Raw genomic sequence first — 18,125 nt, 5'->3', positions numbered from 1 at the left:
TCCAACTAGTATTTTGTGGGTTTTTTTCTGAATATCATAATAAACAGTCCTTGTACATACACTCTCCTATCCTGGCTTGTTTTCAATTTAGATACAGTAGATGTATCTAAACAGAAGTGTTTATATATTTACAAAAACTTGCGACAGAGAACTTCAGAAATGTACAAACTTTACTGCAGAGCAATTAACCTACAGTCCACGTTAATTTTTTAAAAATATTAGAAACTTTATTCTGAAGTCCTTGATTGAAACCTGTCTCTCTTTCCATCTCTTCTTGCCTGTTAAAATCTGGACTTGGAGAGTATAAATGCTCTTTTGTGTTAGAGATAGCTGTGTTCCTGCCAATGCTGAATTCTGGCTTTTTTTTTTCTTCTTGCTCCACCTCTCTTCAAAACCACTTCAGTTCAGGGTTGGTTGGTTTGGGTTTTTTTTGTAAAGTATATTGCTTTAGGATGCCTTTCCCTGCTTGCTGTAATCACTTGAAATGATTATTTTGTAAAAGAACTAAAGCTGCAAAATGCAGAAAGCCTTCAGAATACAGCAATCTGCTTCCTAATACCTCCTGTGTGAGTGGGTTCTGAGTATGAAAGCTACGTTGCGAAGTTCACTCAAAACCTTAGCTTGCCAGGCTTTCTTGAAAACCCAGGTAAGGTCTTGTCAAAAATGTCTCAATATTTCCATTCTCTCTGCTTTGCAGCTCCTGTCTGCTAACAAACCCTGTCTGGCATGGCCACGGTGATTTTATAAGCGTTGTGCAAACCACAGCTGTTCACCTTTCTCTCTTTTGCTTGGAAAATATTCCCTAAATATTCCTTATCTTCCACCAAACTGAGAGTGCACCCTTTAGAGAAGGACATCAGTGGATGGATGTTGTTAGGGTTGATGTTTTTCTGCAGTCATGTAAAGGTAGCGTGATCTTTTTCCCCACTATTTTTTCTGTTTTAATCTTTGTTGTAAGTTTGCTTTGTCATTCTTTCAAAATATATATCAGATTAGAAAAGAGCTGTAGAACACAAATAATCAACTGTACAATATTACAGTGAGAAGCGAGGAAATTCAGTGCAGAAAGTCTGAGGACTTCTTTTCATGGGTTCCGATCCAGACTAAAGTCAGCTCACTCAGAGGTGAAACTTCAGTTTTGGAGTTGACAAGTGGTTAATGGGGAGAATTTGCAACTCTCTCTGATACTTGTGTAAATGTCAGCAGGTTTTAATGTTTAAATTAGGATGTATTTACCTGGAGCGGATTCCAGTGAGTCCCTGAACGCACAGGGGGTGAATATCAGAGTTGCTACTATAGCTAACTTTGACCCCTTTTTAATGGTTCTAAGCTTTCTGCTCATTACAGCTTACTCCTGATGGTATTTTCTACCACTCACTAAATCTAAACTCGTGTTCTTGTCTGGTTTCATATCCAAACTATTGTTTTCATTAACATTCTGTCACATTTCATTTTAGATTGCTTTCTCCCAAATTCAGAGCCCTCGCGATGAAGCCTTTTGAATTGATCGCTACTTTCTGAGTATATGTAAGACGCCTAGGAGCCGATTAAGGAAAAAACACTGTTTGTAATTGTATCATTAACTGGCAATTGCCTCCTCTCTTTCCCTCGCGTTGGTTGAAGTATTTTCATTTGAATGCGCTTAAACGTTAATTATGAGCCAAATGCTTCAAGGAACAAAAAGAGGCGAACGGATTTTGCAGCCTCTTGCATACAAAATATACCATTTGCAAAGTCTTGTTAGATATTCACTATATATTGTTTGCTTGGCAATTCATCATTACGTTGGGCTTCAAAAAAGGGCCACCGTGACTACGTAGCATCGCTGCACGTGCTGCTTGGTGGAGGACTGCGACAGCATTAGACAGCTGACACTATTTGAGGACTGGAAGTATTTGATAACCGGTGGGAAAATTTTAAGTCGCTTAAATGGCTGCCTTCCACTCTGATTTCATAAAGGCTGTTATGGAAAAATAGCTAGAATTGCCTTTGTTCTTTACATTTTTTTAGTTTCTCAAACTTCGGCATGGGCTGTTGAAGCTTTTTTCTGGCTTCCCCCAGTTGATATCTTTCAGGACTGTGGGTCTATAACCTCTTCTAAAGCTTTGGTCCTTTCTACGCAGAAAGCTAATGCACTGTGGATAGCTTAATTCAGCCACATAATGTGTTGTCATAATTATACTCGATATTTAAAAATACGCTGTGATAGGGAAATATTTGTGAAGCCGCTCAAAATGTTGAATTGCTGTCTAGTTCATCTGCTGAAATTGTGAATGGTGAGCAGAAAGGTGGAAACAATTTATCTCCCTTAAATTGATCGCTTCTTTCCAAGGAGCTGCCGAAAGTTCAAGCGCAGAAACTGTTACAAATGGGAGACCTGAAAATTGAGGACAGCCTCCGATGTTCTGTAATTAAATCAGCCTTTTGTTTGCAGCACTTTCTTCCGATGATGGACAGGGTGACTGTTGCTAAGCTGTGGGTATACACTGCCCATCCGGGGGTTACACGTGTACAGAAACCACCGTGTGCACGGTCCCAAGGAGTGAAATGTAAATTGTTACGTGCAGACCTCTTGGATGATGTACTCTTTAATGAACTACCTTCCTTTGGGGCCCTGCCTCCCGTCACTGCCTTATGTTGCTTTTATTAACTTACTGTTGGCGTGGGGATTGCCAGGATGACTGCATCCAAGTTTTGAGGCAAAAAACACATTTTAGTGCTCCAGTTAAAAGCTGCGCTGCTGCGATCGAGTAAGATATCAAATAGATGTGGAAGTATGATCCTGCTCTGAATAAAGCTTTCAGAATTGACACTTACTTGGATTCGAGTGCTTTGTGTATTAGACCTGTGACTGCTAATTTTGATACATTTTTATGACCTTTCCTTCTTTCCTTAGTTGTTAGACTGAGGGAACAGCATAAGCTCTGTTTGTTCCCGTGCATCAAAAGCTTCTGCTCTGCCTCTCATTGCAACCGAAGGGTTTGCTCTGGGATTGCATTATTTTCACTAATGGTCTCCTTTGACCTGTAAAACAGTTCCCACTGGTTTACAATGATATGCTGAAAATGTATGTAGGAATGTAAGAGAGCAGATTTTCTTCACATCTCTTCGGCTTTGCGGAGCTGGCAATAATGTTCTAAGTGTCTTTTTCTTAAGCCAGTAGATATTTCCTGTGGTAGTATGTAGGCAAAGTTCACATGGAGCCATATGCTGGTGGTGTCAGCTGGATATCAGAGTAGAGATGAATTATAAACTAGACTGAGATTCTTCTAAGAAATGGTGCTCTGGCTGATTAAAGCAGGCTTATTTTCTCTTATGCTGTACGTGGCTATTTAAGTGGGAAATAGCCAAGATTTTATAAAGTGCTCGGAATTACATTCCTAAAAAGTCTTCACAATCCTCAGACAAAGCTCTTACTCTGATCTTTATCATCATTATTTTAATCTTTCATGGTTCTTGTGTCCAGCAGTATGCAAATACTGAAATCTTCCCAAGCTCTTATTTTTCAAAGGAAATTTCCTTCATTACAGCAGTTTTGGATTAAATTTCTTCTTCTTATACTCTTTCCCCATCCTGCTATTTTTATTGGCAATGTTACCCACAAAACAGGTGGTCTCCATTAGCATGAATCTTAATACCAGTTTAAATTAAGCTTTAATTTTACTCGCCATTTAGTGTTTAATGTGGTTTGGGAAGCATTTGTTTTCTTGCAGAGCTGAATGATGGATGACACTTTGCTACAGCCAAGGAAAGCTTTGGGGTACCCTTAGCTCCTGCCAGGTGTGGAAGACAGTACCCCTCAGCTTAAAAACGGAGCTGGAGGAATGTCAGATCCCACGCGTCCACCTTCCTTTTATTTTAGGCTTTCGACCTCTTTAAGGTGACACGAATATTGCCAGCAGTGGTGCTCTCTAGGGTTACCTCTTTGAGGTTTACAGCCTAACTAAAAGGCTTTGATAATGCACGTAATAAGATAGAGCAAAGAAACCGTACCACAGTTAAAAAGCAGAGTCTGTAACTGACTCTAATACCCTGATCCATCTCTGGAGGAAACGTTAGGCATTTGATACAGGGCATAAATATCCCTGAAGACTGGACATGGCCCGTGGAGTTTTCCAGCTTTTCTCTAAATTAATGTCGTTCAGTAATCAAAAGCCACGGGCTAATCAAATGAAAGCTCTCAGTAAAGGAAAAGGTAAAGGGAAGGAAAAAAAGGTCTTTGTTGTTGGCCAAAGAGAATAAGATACATATAGATAGGTAGTGATTGCTTTGATAAAATAATTATGTGGCCTTGAAACCCTACTGAGGATGGTGATCTCGATAGCTTTCCTGCCAGGTCCTGAGTGTGCCTCATGCACCTTTAATGAGGAGTAGGTGTAGGTGCAGAGATATAATCATCCTTCGCTCTCTGGGACCCTTCTGTTCCAAAAATGTTCTTTTGCTTTTGCTTCTGAAAGCACTGGAATGCCAAAGTTGTTTGCTAATGATGTCCCTTGCCTTTATTTAGATATAACTGCAGGTGCTTTTGAGCCCATTTCGCTGCATCTCTCTCGCTGTGGTGAGAGGTTTGCTTTAAACCGAACAATGAAACGCAAATCAATTTGTTAATCTGATGAAATTTGCTGTTGAATGTAATTACTTTTGGAGACATGCAATTACATGCTGATTTTTCAGAACAGGCAAACTGACATCTTCTGCTGGGGATGGAAAGATTTAAAACAGAGCAGTTAAATGATACTTTAAAACATGAAACAGCTGCTTCCTTTTTATCTGCTCCTGCTTTCTTATTTTTGGCATCAACCGATGACATTTTTCTCCTTTTAGAAGTTGTTCCCTTTCATATTAACTAGTATTTTTGTTAGCAGCTTCTTAAATCCCTAAAAACCAGGGTTTCTCTCAAAGGCAGTTAACCCTTGCAAGGGTATGTTGCAACTTCAGTACTTTTTACTGCAGGTGGTGGCTTCAACAACGTTGAGAATTGCTCATGCTAAGCTTTCCCCAAGTGCTGTACTGTTGCATGGGATTTTTATCCTTTTACCCAACCACTGAAATCTTGGGGGTTTATAGCTACAACTTGAGCTATACTTTGGATGAACTGCAGTAACTCACGTATCTTTGTTTGTGAGGTTTATTATGGTATCTTCATATAGCATTGGAAGTCTGCTCGTGTGGCTGTTGCAAAACTTCAGCTGCATAAATAAGAAAAGTTATAGGAGAACAGAGAGACGTAGACTGAGATTCAGATTTAATAACACCAGGAGGATTTCTTAGGATGAGGGGTTTTCTGGGTATGAGAGTAAGATATGTACGGATTGTCTTACTTTGAAGGAAGCTGATCTTTTTTTGTCTTTTAAGATGCAGGGCTGGAAAGCATAATATCAAAAAAATGCAGAATTTCTTTTGTGCGGAAGCAAAGTCTGTGTTAGGCAATTAATTTCTCCTGGGTGAGGCCCAGGGTGATGATGTGCTGGTTGCTCGCAGTTGCAGTACCTCTGTGCTGAATAGCTCTTGAAAATACACTATGGCACTGCTGAATGTAAATGTAAACCTCAAGTTCAAATATATTTCAGAAAACGAGTGATGTGGGCCATTGCTGGGAAGCTTTTACAGCTACCAAAAGAGCTAGATATATTTACTTACACGAAAGCTTATTTAAAGAGTCAAAGAATAGTAAGCAGACTTAATGAAGAGGAGAAAAGTGCAATGCCAATAAAATATAAGAAGCCAACATACTCAAATGCAACAGTAGATACAGCCTGGCTAAACCACGGGGGGAAAATATATCCTGTACTAACACAGAGTGACAAAACCAAAAACCCTCTGGCTTGTTTAGCTAACAGACATGAAGACAGAGCCACCAGCGCTCGAATAACAGCTCTCAGATGGCTCTGTGGGTCTGCTTTTGTTAAAAACAAGCCGTTCCGGGAATGTCGCTAAAACTTCTTTTTCTCTCACTTAGTTTCCTGACTTTGTAATATTAAGGGTTTTTTTCTACCATATTGGCAAATGTTGCTCACAGCGGCGTTGGCCAGCGGCGTGGAGAGTTGGGGTCAGGATGGTGTAGTACTATCACAGCCCTGTGGAATAACAAAAACCCCAGCGACCCAGAAATTTATTGTTTGGGGTTTTTTTTTAATGGGTTTATTTTTTCTTTTTTTCTTTCAGCCTTAATTATGAGTGTCATGTATAGTTATTTATTAAAACAGCCTGCATGCAAGACTAGCACCATCCTGGTTCCTACACCTGGACCTAAAGCATCTTTAAATTACGTGAATATTTTGACTATGAGGATTGAAATAAATCATGAGATATTGATTTGTCAGTTCAGCTTTTTACGGGGAAGTTCTTCATGACAAAATGATGAAAATACATGTTCTAGAACGCCTTTAGTGATAGGTAGTAACTACCTGTCTTTTTTTAATGCTAATGTAAGAGCTTATATATATAGGTTGTTCATTTTTTCCTACCCAGCAGTGTTATTTTTTTCATGTTAAGATGTCTTTAACACAAAATCATAGCCAAGGCTTTCAACAAATAAAACCTTGATGAGTAAAACAGCCCAGCCTATGATTTCTGACTTCAGAGCTCTTTCAAAACTGATAGTGATACTGCATAACAAGGCAGCCCTTTGATCAGCCCTTACATGAGCTCCCACACCCTGTGCTCCACAGCATGAAGTTTCCTTCCAAAGTACCTGCTGTTTTTTCCTTGATTTTACGTTGGAAACATGGACCAAGCTGCCAGTCCTACAGCTTACGGATATGTGGCGGAGAGAACCCCATGTATTAAAGCTCCCAGCATTTTATTTCATAATTATGCGTCATTTAAAAAAAAAATCCTAAAATGGGTTGAACTTTCAATTGCTGTGCATATCTTTGGTTCTTCATTTTTTCTCCTTGCAAATAGGTGGTTTGGTGAAAATAAGCTTGTGGGGTTTTTTTATTACTGCCACTTCACGTAGATTTGTGATGCCAGGTTTGAAACAGCGTGTGGCTTCGGGACTGTGTAATAATGTGAGAAATGCTGTCACTAAAAGATATTTTTATTTGGTTATTTATATAAATATATACTTACTTTATTTTGAACTAGATATATAGTTTATATATATAAAATATATAAATATATATATTTATTTTACTACTTTATTAAGGATATAAAATCCTTAGAATTTCTGTAGACACTTCTGCGGCTGGCATATTGCAAACCTTTTGTGATATAGATTGATAAGTGTTTTAAATCTTTCATCCCATATGATCCTTAGAAATCACAGCTTCCTCGGAGAGGGAGAGAGATCTTTTTGTCTGCTAATACCACTGCAACACCGAGCTCTGTCTTCCGTTTATTTCCAGTGTTTTGTCTGGTCAGAAATAATGCCAGACATAAGGTTTTGCCCATTTGCATCTGTCAGCTATTTTGCAACCTGAAAAAAAATTGCTAATAGGTATTTAGCTGCTTTACTCTTCTTTCTGTTCTTGATTCCCTCTTGCGTACCTACACTGCAAGCTCTTTAGGAAAACAACTTTTATTTCTTTTAAGCTTTTGGCACACAAGTAGTTGTAGACTGTAAAGCTCATCTTTTTGCTGGACTTTCAGGGTCTGAGAGAGCGTTTGAGCTGCTGTGCGCTGAAGTTTTAATTTTTGCCATGTTGAAACTCTCCAGAAATAGTTGGTATGCTGACGAAAGTAACTTACCCTGCACACAGATGGTGTCAGAGCTCTGCTCGGCACGAAGCCAGGGAACGGGATCCTTCACAAATGGATCCACACGGCAGCGTCTGAAACGGGAGGGAGGTACTTGAGGACTTGTAACTGGGAAGAGTGGAGTGTTTGAATGCTAGCGGCTCGCTTTCTGTGTGTAGCTTCGGCATTTTTATTTTTAACTATTTTTTTCGGAGTAGCTCAAAACTGCCTTGTCTCCAGAAGAATTGTTGCAGTCGCGTATAAATCCAAATCCGTTTGAAATTTGGAATACGTCAGTGTTTTTCTCTTAAAAGGCTCATACGGTGGCAAGAAAGCTCCCTCTATAACCAAAATGTTATTCTCAGCTGCGGATTATAACCACTTTTTTTCTTTCTATGGCATGAGCAAATGGCTTGGTGCTTTGTGAGCGAGTCGAGCTTTGCTGCTGGGCCCGGTCTCGGGGCGCGCAGCTCGGCTACCCGTCCCCCCGTCCCCGGCAAGCTCCCCGCCAGCCGCTCGGGCTAACACGTGAGTGCAGTGTCCCTGCTGCCAAGTTCAAGATAACTCAAAACAGCTTTGCAGCATAAACACATCTGAGGTCCAGTAGAAGGGTTGATATTTTATATAGGTTTTTCAAGAAGTCTCCTATTTTTCAACTTGTTGCTTTTAAACTGAGCAGTGGAAAATGTGCTTTTTCTTTAAAAAAACAAAAGAGGGATTTCATTGCATTGTTTTTCTCATCTGAATTCCTCTTAAAGGAGTGAATTCCTTACCTGCATTTCATCTAATAAGCAAGACCTTTTAGCAAAGAGATTTTTTTCCTCTAGTTAAATGTTTAAAGTAGAAATGGCATGGAGTTTTTGCGCCGTGCTTGAGAAGGTGCTGTTGCATAGAGGTTGTAGAATTAAAACAAGCAACATCTGGGATTGCTCCAAGAATCCCTTTTCAGGTAACTTCCACCAAACCTGTAGGTCAGTCTTCAAGGTTAGACATGGACAAGGGTTTGTAAGCAACAAGAAATCCCTTTTTGGATAAAAAGAAGCACTGTAGAAGTGAATTGTTTGGGGGCAGGAGCAATGTGGCAACATCTCTTCTATACTTACACCACCACCCCACCCCCCCCTTTTCCTTTTGAATTCTAAGCATAAAATTTGCATTCAAAGGTATTCAGCTGGACGTCTTACCAATTCATAGATTTTGAGAGGCTAACGGTAAGTAAAGATTTTTGTCTGCAAGCTGTATGCAAGGTTGTGAGAGTCCTGGCTGTTTGATTCTGTTTCCAAACCCTTAAAATAGTTAAAGCAGTTTCTTTTCTATAACTGAAGTCTGTGGTGCTGTTTACTGCTAGAAGTGATTAATGTTGTTAGTCTTTGTCTCCAGCTGATGATAGTCATTTGCTTGAACTTAATTGCTGTTATCATGAAATCCACTATTTTTAACTCTAGTCTTAAGAGTGAGTTGTTATGTAAAAAGTTAACAGAATTCAACAGGTTGAAATAAGTGAACAGCTGTCTGCAAGAACCCAAATGAGGCAGAATTATTTGTGTACTGTGCTCTCTGCTTTGGGGAGGGATAGCACACAACGTTTGGATGAGTTGAAGGGCACCTTAGAGGTCCTCTTCCCCATGGAAACCCACCTTACTGAGTTTGTAATTATAACTTGGCCATCTCAGCTTGTTGGATCTACTCCTCATCCTCCTGAACACTTCCTCTTCGCCAAATGTTCTCTTAAACTTTACAAAGCCAACGGGAACTTTTGCTGAGATTATTTTAGGAGTTGCTACCTGAATTTTCAGGTTCACCTCGGCTCCTGTGTGTACGGAGTCACCTGCAAGGACAGTTTTGTTGTTACAGCGCGAAACACAGGACTTTGGTGGAAAGCCAGTGTCTCATAGATCAGCCTGAGAAGCTGCACTTTGCATTTCTGGGGCAGATTTATAGGTGTGAATTCCTTCTTTAACCCTCCGTGGAGGCTACTGAACACCTGGGGGAGAGAAGAGTTGGGACAGGACCTCTTTAACCCATTTGCATCAAGGATTCTCAGAAATCATCTTTCACAATCCTTTAATTCCAGCCACAAACGTGTTGCCGTTGTTCACAGCAGGCACAGAGCAGGAGCTCTCAGGAAGGAGCATCCAGCAACTGACCCCAAACCCAGTGTCAGAGGAGACTTTACAAGGTGGTGAATTCTCGCCTGTATTTTCCTAACACCTTACACCACCGCTGATGCCTGTACAGCCCGTGAGATTCATCACCACCACAGCCCTACCTTTGCTGTTATTTCAGCTACTCCCTTTTGTTGCCATAACTCTGAAAGCAAGACCTAGGGCCTTTAGGGTTGTATTAATTTTTTTCGGGTTGTATTAATTTTTTTCGTTTTTTTTTTTCTTTATTAATGTTTTAGGTTATTATTTCTGTATTCTTCTCTCCCACAAAATTGCTACACTAGTCTCCAGTTACCACTCTTCTTTGCATGACCATGGCCACCTTCAGTGTGCGCACAGGCTAGAGAGTGGATGCGGCAGAGGTCTATAGGAACAGATAATATTTAGTTTTAAAATATCTGCCTGACATTCAGAAAAGCTGAGTGTTTTCGGGCCCTGCCTTAGGTTTCTTGTGGCATTTAGTAGTGTGTTACTGTAATGCGTAGGTGTGCGGGGTTTGATCTGAGATTGCTGTTCCAGTTGTGGGACTTTGCAGAACAGTTGCTAGTGCACTTTAAATTTAAATGAGCATCACCATTCAACACCTAACTGTTTATTGAATGAATACTTCCCGTTTGTCAGATTTGTGTGGTAATTTTTCTGATCAGAGAAAAGGAGGACTAAATCTTAAGCGCTGTTTTTAATTTAGAGGCAGCTTTGCCCGTGTTTGCTCTGTGCAGCAATCTGAGAGTTCGCATGGGGAGACAAAGCATATATAATTGGCATTTCTGAGCCAACTGCTGACTGCAGCCAATTAGCTGAAAAGTGACAATTTGTGACTACTGCAGTAAGGCAGCACAGTATTGGAATATAAATTGATTTCCATCTCTGTATAAGTTCAGAGTGAACTAGTTTTTATATTTGCACAGTATCAAGTCTTTGTGCCATAAAGCTCAATGGCTTAGTTAATATTGCAGCAAGTGAGGAGTAAGTCATTTATCTCTTTCATTGGGCCTTCACACAGGAGGAACGTGGCTTGTAGTAGTAGGTGTGAAAATCAAATTTTAGTGGAGATTTTATTTTTCCTTGTTGTAGAATGTAAATCTGAGCATGCGAACCTCTTCAGCCGCACCAAGTTGGCCAGAAGTTTTTCTTCTACAAAACAGAAAGCAGCAGTCTGTTGAGTGTGCAAATGGGTTTTTGAGCTTCTGATGAGCAATGAGTAAGTCTTTTAATACAAGCAGGAACAGATCAGTCTGGAATTATGTCTGGGACTCCTCTGCTTTCTGTGATCCACCTCTCCTGGACCTTTAGCTGTCAGATCAGCTGGTGCTGCAGCTATGGATGGTTATCCCTTACTCAAATTTGTTGTATTTCAATTGAGCATCACAACTCCTCCTCCTGATCTCCACACCTATGTCATCGGGTGTATTACAGACTCTCTGGGATCTCCCACCTCTGAATCATGCTCCACTTCAACTTGTGGTGTCTCAGTGTTTTTCAAGTCACAATTAATTGCTGTAAGACCCTTCCTTCTCTCAAATTTATGGTTTTACTTTTCAGTCTAGAGAATCTCTCCCTGTGGAACAGGTTGTTCTTGCAGCTTTTGAAGTCTTACAGGGGTCAAGTCAGCTTAAATTTCCTTCCTAACCTCAAAATTTGGATGTAGTTTTGGTGTTCATTTAATAGATCCGTGGTGCCTCTAAAAGGCAATGTCCTCCTGCCTCCATGGTGTGGCATTACATTGTGCAGTGACTGTGACGCGAGATGCGGATCCACCTGAAAACTGGCTCAGCAAAGATTAGTTTCCACCTGCAATGGATTGTGTGATCTGGTTTACTCTACAGCTGCAAATACACTGCACACTCTTGCTGGGTAATGGGAAATACGGAACAAATGGTTAAAGGGAGAGTATAGATGCACATTTGGGCACCAGCAGCACTTATGGAAGGTTAAAATGGTGGTGAAATCATGGTCTGTAACAAACTTTGCTTCATTCCCTCGGGGATGCAAACATCATTTGTTTTTTCAGAGTAGGTGCCTTGTTCTGCACTTAACTGAACATTAACCCTGCACAGAGGCAAGGAGTTGTAATGCTTCTCTTCCCTTCTGGAGACTCAGCATCCATATTTCACTGTCAGATGTCTTTATTCACTGAAATTTGTATTCCATTGTCCATTTATTAAATTGCCAAACTGTACGTGGTACATCTGAATGCAAATAGTTTGGGTCTTGACTGAGACAGGGCATAATGCTTATCAACCCTTTTCCAGGTGAAGATGGACTGAGGGCAACTGATCCCCTTGCATCGAAAAAGAGACTCTCTTTTAGGATACTGTGACACAAAGGATCCCCAAATCAAAGCTGGTGTATGTTCTCCTTCTAGAGCACCAACCATTAGAACAGGGTTTGTTAGGTTATTTTAAGAAGATCGTGATTTCTTTCAGCAATCGATCATGCTACTACATTTGCCTATTACCTTTTATACCTAGATTATAAATATAATATTTTTGTTCTGTAACATTTTCTGAGGTGTTAGCCCATGTTTGTTGTCCCCAAGATCTGCCATAATGCAAAGAATTAAAGAAAGAGCAGGTATTAATGAGCTTGTTCTTTCCAGGTGTGGTGTACAACGTTAACACAGAGGATGGGTAGTCCTGACTTAGCCTGCTCTTCTGTACTTTGTGGTTTACTCACTGGCCTGATCTGAAAGGTAGAAATAATTATAATAATAAGGCATTCCCTCTGTACCTATATCCTGATGTTGGGACATGTTGGTCAGGTCTTTGACTGGATTTAGTTGCCTTTTAAGGCTCCTACAGCCTGAATTTATCTGATTCGTCTTAGTCAAGTTTGTGGATTTGTATTTTGGGGTGGGGAGATGAGGGATGCAGGCTGTTTAACCTGCTTATCAGGCTTACAGCATGAGCTTTTCCTATGCTTTGCCACTCTGGATCAGACTTTAAAAAATTGAGGTCTACTTTTAAGCTTACCACCACATCAGAGAGTTTTGCAAGAGGGGGGCAAAGTGGTTCTTGTAAGCTCGAATCCCGGATTTAAGTAGTTCTTCCATTCAGTGAAGTTCTTCCATTGTTTTCATTGTATCATCTAAGCTTCTAACACTGGGGCGTGCTGACCCAGTTTCCAGTCTCTCTGTGCTCTTGACACTGATGTCAGTAGCCTCTTTCTTTTTGTTGCTCAACATCTGCTCCAACGTCTGTGTGCCTTCCCACAAATGTAGCTGCATTCAGTCCAGCAGTGTGGTGTGATACTCAGTGCCTAAACACGGCCAGGTAGTGCCATGAGGATGACAGATAGGACCTAGGACTTGTCAGAGGCCCATGTTCTTCTGGAGCAGTGGCTGGAGGCCGGGTGAGATGTCCTGGGGCAGCTGAATGCCAATGGGTTACCCCTGTTTAGGCAGTGAACGGAGCTTCTAGTGCATCTGTGAAACCAAGGGCAAGGATGCACTGTGGAAATTGAAACCATCTAAATGTAGGGGTCTACAAATAGATGTCTTCATGTGCCTTGGGTGTTTAAGGTCCCATTCTAGATGGAGACTTGGGTATGGAACTATTCGGGTAATCCTGTACTAGGCACCTACACAGTGGCCAACGAAATTACAGATGAGGTTTCCGTTGAGTGTAAAGCGGTGATAGGCACATATCTTTGTGTTCCTGTATTTAGATGTCTTAATCTGCATCTGAATTCCATAGATCTCGTCTGTAGAGGTGAACAGATGCTTCCTTCTGAAAAGCTGTCCTGGGAGCTAATGCTGCTGAGACAGTTTGAGAGCCACCTGCCCAAAAAGGGTCATCTTGCCCTGCTCCCCCCTTGGGCTGCTGCTGAGTTTGCCTCATCCCTCAGTCAGCAGGGTCAGCTCACAAATACCAACAAAAAACCCTGTGTTCCTACAGTTAGCTCTCTGCTGGCTTAACGACTTGCCTTGGCTCATTAAAGATGTTCACAGAACACATAAAACAACAGCAGCATGTGGCAGAGCCGAGACCACCTTTAGGTGGTGGAGCTGGATTGGCTTGGTTTTTCCTGAAACCTCAGCGCCGAGGCTGTTGGAGTTGGCTTGCTGCTCCTGTTTTGAGTGGAGAGCACCAAGAACAATACGTGTTTTCTGCCATGTGTTTCACTGGAGCACATTGTATTTGTGTTTAAAGGAGAACTGAAAGAGGGAACGATGTTTCTTTTGAGCAGAAGAGCAGTCTTTCCCCACGTCGCTATCATAGAGGGCAAAATGAATGTTTTGATGACTTTGGCATCGCTCAAGAATACTTAAAAACCATTTGTTTTTCAGCTGGTCCTTTGACAGAAGTGCCGGCACTCAGCATTCAGGCCACGGCATCCTGTTACTGTTGTCTGTGTTCTCCAAGGTCAGATTGAATCCTTGCCTCTAACCATGAAAAAAGAAGAGACAGGGGAGGTGCTGAGGAGGAAATAGAGGAAGATGTACATAAATGTCATCTGCAGCTTGTTTGGCTGTTGGCTTCACCTCTTTGCAAGCCCTTGGAGCTCCTCGTCTTTCAGTCTTATGTGCTGCTTTTTGTTCGTGCTGGAGCTTTATTTAAATAAAAAGCAAAGCAGCCTGAAATCTCTGAATTTCTGTGGTTTTCAGTGCTGTGTGGTCGCGTAGACTTTCGAAACACGAGTGCTGTAGCGTTCTCCCACCTGCCAGGTGAGGTTAATGGATCTAGCAGTAGGGACCTTTGGTATCTTCTGAATTCACAGCAAGCGCCACGCTCCAGCAGCCTGCTTCACGTTGCGCCTTCTCTGTTGTATGTCTCTGGTTTACTTCTCTGGTTTCATAAGTTAATTAGACTTTATTTTTCTCTCCTTGACAGTTGTATTCTAGGAGTGTGTCCTGTTCAAAATATCATTTCCAAGTGTGTGTCCTGCTCAAAATATCATTTCCAATTTCCCTTTTTCTTGTCCCTAATATGAAGTAGGGTTGAAAAGTAAAGCAGCACTGATGTGAATTGAGTCACTTTATGCAGTGGTGGAAAAAGGAAAAAATACGGCAAGTTAAATAATCCTGAATTGTGAGGGGGGGGGAAAAAACTTCTAGAAACGGTGTTTTCTCTGTGTGTTCATGTTTTCTTAATCATTTAGAGACTGAAAATATACCAAATTATGTTATGAAAATGCCATACTTGAACTGCTAATGTATTGAAGAACATTTCTTCAGTTAAAAAGTTTAGATTAGGAGTACTAACATTATGTATAATATTGGTGTTGGTACTGTGTAATATTAGAAGTTATTTGGGTTTGGAGAGAGATTTGCCTCATCCCCATTGTGGGTAATAGTTTGGCTTTGGTTTCTCTAAAATAACAGTAACTTCCAGCACAAGTGGAAGGAGTTATGTTGTGATGATTTATCTGTAAATCTGTTTATGCTAGGTAAGTGAGAGGAGTTACTTGAATTTATTCCTTGCTCTACTTAATGAAAAAAATATTTCTACATAATTTCTCATTGGGTTGATGATATTAATTTTTCTTAGTGCTATGTGAAATTCAAGTACTTTTTAATGAATTCAAAGCATGTGTAAGTCAAAAGAATGGAGGCTTAAATAACTTCAAATACAGTTGCATTTACAGGCTTAAGATGAACTTGTTTTAAAATAAGTTGAACTAAGAGTCAGCTGGACCCATTTTTGTACAGAATTATTCTCTTGAAATTATTCTCAAGTTTCTTTTCTCTTGAAGCACAAACCTGGGTACTAATGCAAACCAATTCCTGGTATGTAATCGTCCCAATTTGTTTGTCAAAATTTATATCAGTCACCAGCTGTAGTTTAAGTCCAGAAGTATTTTGAGTTTGAAATATCAACTGTTACTGAAATGTCAATTGGATGTCAATTGGGTTCAAATTGCTTTTCCTTTACTCAGGATATTTTGTGGCCAAGTACTTGCCATTAACTGCTTTGAAATACATCTGTACTGATTTCAAAACTAGCGCACTTTTGAGATGTTGGCTAGTTGGAGGTAGCCGAATTTTATTCATGGCTTAATATTTTATGCTAATCAAATGATGAAGAAAGTAAACCTCTTAATTATACATTTTTATCAGTTCATATAGCCAGCTACTTTTGTTCATCTGGAAAGCAGCCAAAGTTTTTTGATACTTCAAATGATGTGGCATTAGAAAAAGCTTGATAGACTGGTATGCTTCTTCAGGTGCCTTTTCAGATCAGATAGACGCAAGCTTTATAATATTTTCTGGCATTAACGTAATTAATTTTCTGATCTGTTTTGATCTTAACTACTTAAGAATACTGCATTATTCCAAAGAACATAGTATAAAACATCTTTGAAGAACACGTATGTTATGAAAGTGGCAATTTCATTTTGCAGCTGAGCTGAAGTTCTGCTCAGTACCTGGAGGATGACCCAGTCCCCAGCACGAGGTACACAGTGGTTTCCTGCAGTTACACTGTTTATTCCTTTGGTACAAAATTAGTTTTTTGAGAATGGATAAATGAATCTTCTACCATCGTTTAAACTTAATTAAAAATCTATACTGCTAAGAAATCTGTGCCATATTTTTCCTATATCCAGAACGAACAGTCTACATTTAACAGCTATTTCTAACCAAACTTTCTATGTAACTGAATTAATTAAGTTCTAGGAACAGATTACATTAGGGGAAATCAAGCTCTAAGTAAGCAAACCATTAACAATTATGATACTAAATTGCCTGTGACACAGATTGGTCAGCTTTAATAGCATAAAGTGTTTTCAGCTTGTGAGAAGTAAATTGCAAAGACCAACCTAGGCTGCTTTTTTTTTTTTTTTTTTTTTATAATCTGTGTATGAGGTACAGATCCTCAGTTGGTCTTTGCAAGAGAAGAGCTCCAACAGGTAGGCAGAAGAGCTACCACTGGTAAAGCATTTATAGTGCTGCTGTGTGAAACAAACCCAAATTTTCCTTCTCTGTTTTATTTGTTTCCTACACTTGCATTATCAAAAAATGAGAAGCCGTTCTCTGGTAACAGTTTAAAGATGTTTGCAGTCTCATTAATTTTTCATAGAATCTGTCTTCTTTTTAAATTAGCAGATACTTGTTTCTTCTTCTAATTGGAGCAAGCTTTGGTTTCCATCACAGAAACTGTTCCTAATGATCATCTGCAGAGGACTGGCCTGTTGATGATTTCTTTGGGCTTTTAATTTTCTTTTTCTACAAAAGGATTTTTAAATATAGGCTGTTGATACATAATAGGGTCTTTGTTTTGAAATGCATCTTTATAGTCAACATCATAGCTATTCTCAGACTGTATTTCTATATACTGGATATATTACATGTTTGTATTTTGGGATGTGATATTTTAGTAAGAAAATTCTTTGCCTTAAAGAAATGCCAGAATAATTATGCGAATATAAAACCACCTCAGTTACCATGCACTGAGTTTTAAAATAAAAAGTGAAATCATACTCGCTCTCTTTTTCTAAACAGAAAACTATTGGGAAGCACTTTATAAGGAAAAAAAATCAGCAAGAAACTATGTGTTTTCTTGTCTTTTGTAGGCAGTAATATTGAGGTCACAAGCATCTGGTCTGCAGGTTTCAAGTTAGCGTTCCAGCGAAACAGAAGTTATGCACTGTAAAGGAGCTTTCGACTTAAGAACATTTCAATATATTCATAAGAAAATTATTTTGGGCAGCTTGTATACCAAGTTACGATGGATATTTAAAGCAAATATTATAATAGAAGGTGTTCTTGAGCAACAGATCTCCAAGCAAGAACTCGTTTACATATATACATAGTTTTTGGAATGTGACTATTGCTGGGAGGAAAGATTTGTGGTTTTGCCATAGCGTGCAGTTTATGAAGGAAAAAAAACCCAGCAAATGATGCCTTAAGTGAATTTAATATCCATGGAAAGCTTTTGTAAGTGCAGATTTCAGTTTTCAAATAAATTCAGTTACTTCATGAAAGAGTTAATATCCTGTTGTGGTGCTGAGATTGATAGTCAGAGGAAATAGGAGGTACCTGGAAAGAACTTCTGATTCCTAATATTGCAGAAGTTGCCTTTCTCTTGGCTTGTCTCCCCTCTGCTTTGTTATTTTTAACCAGGCTCCCTAATCTTTCCTTTTGCCTCTAACCACCTCCCAATTTCCTGTTCGCTTCTTCCCTCTGTTTTTTGTCCAAAATATTCAGTTGTTTTTCACTTTTCTTTGCAGTTTGAGGGGATTGCAGGAAAGTGAGTTAAGATGAATGCCATAGCTGTTTTTACAGTATCTATTATCTTCTGTGTTTCATGCCTTTTTGCTGCTCTTGGTGTAAGTTACTTA

General features: G+C 39.8%; 1 protein-coding gene across 2 annotated transcripts in view; it reads left to right on the top strand.

Annotated features, from left to right (window-relative positions):
• The window catches only part of ATRN (attractin), a 158,242-nt gene that overhangs the window by 93,638 nt on the left and 46,479 nt on the right, over window positions 1-18,125 (top strand). The window contains exon 25 of one of the 2 annotated variants that reach the window (XM_074865424.1): window positions 1,458-2,816. The exons of the other annotated variant lie outside the window; for it this stretch is intronic. Within the exon in view, the coding sequence (XP_074721525.1) occupies window positions 1,458-1,502 (45 nt within the window). The 3' untranslated portion in view covers window positions 1,503-2,816. Of the gene's footprint in view, window positions 1-1,457; window positions 2,817-18,125 lie in introns of those variants that run through there. 2 annotated transcript variants of the gene reach the window in all.

The sequence above is a fragment of the Strix uralensis genome, chromosome 4 (genome assembly GCF_047716275.1).
Source record: "Strix uralensis isolate ZFMK-TIS-50842 chromosome 4, bStrUra1, whole genome shotgun sequence".
Lineage (NCBI taxonomy): Eukaryota > Metazoa > Chordata > Aves > Strigiformes > Strigidae > Strix > Strix uralensis.
This window is presented reverse-complemented; position numbering and strand designations above follow the sequence as displayed.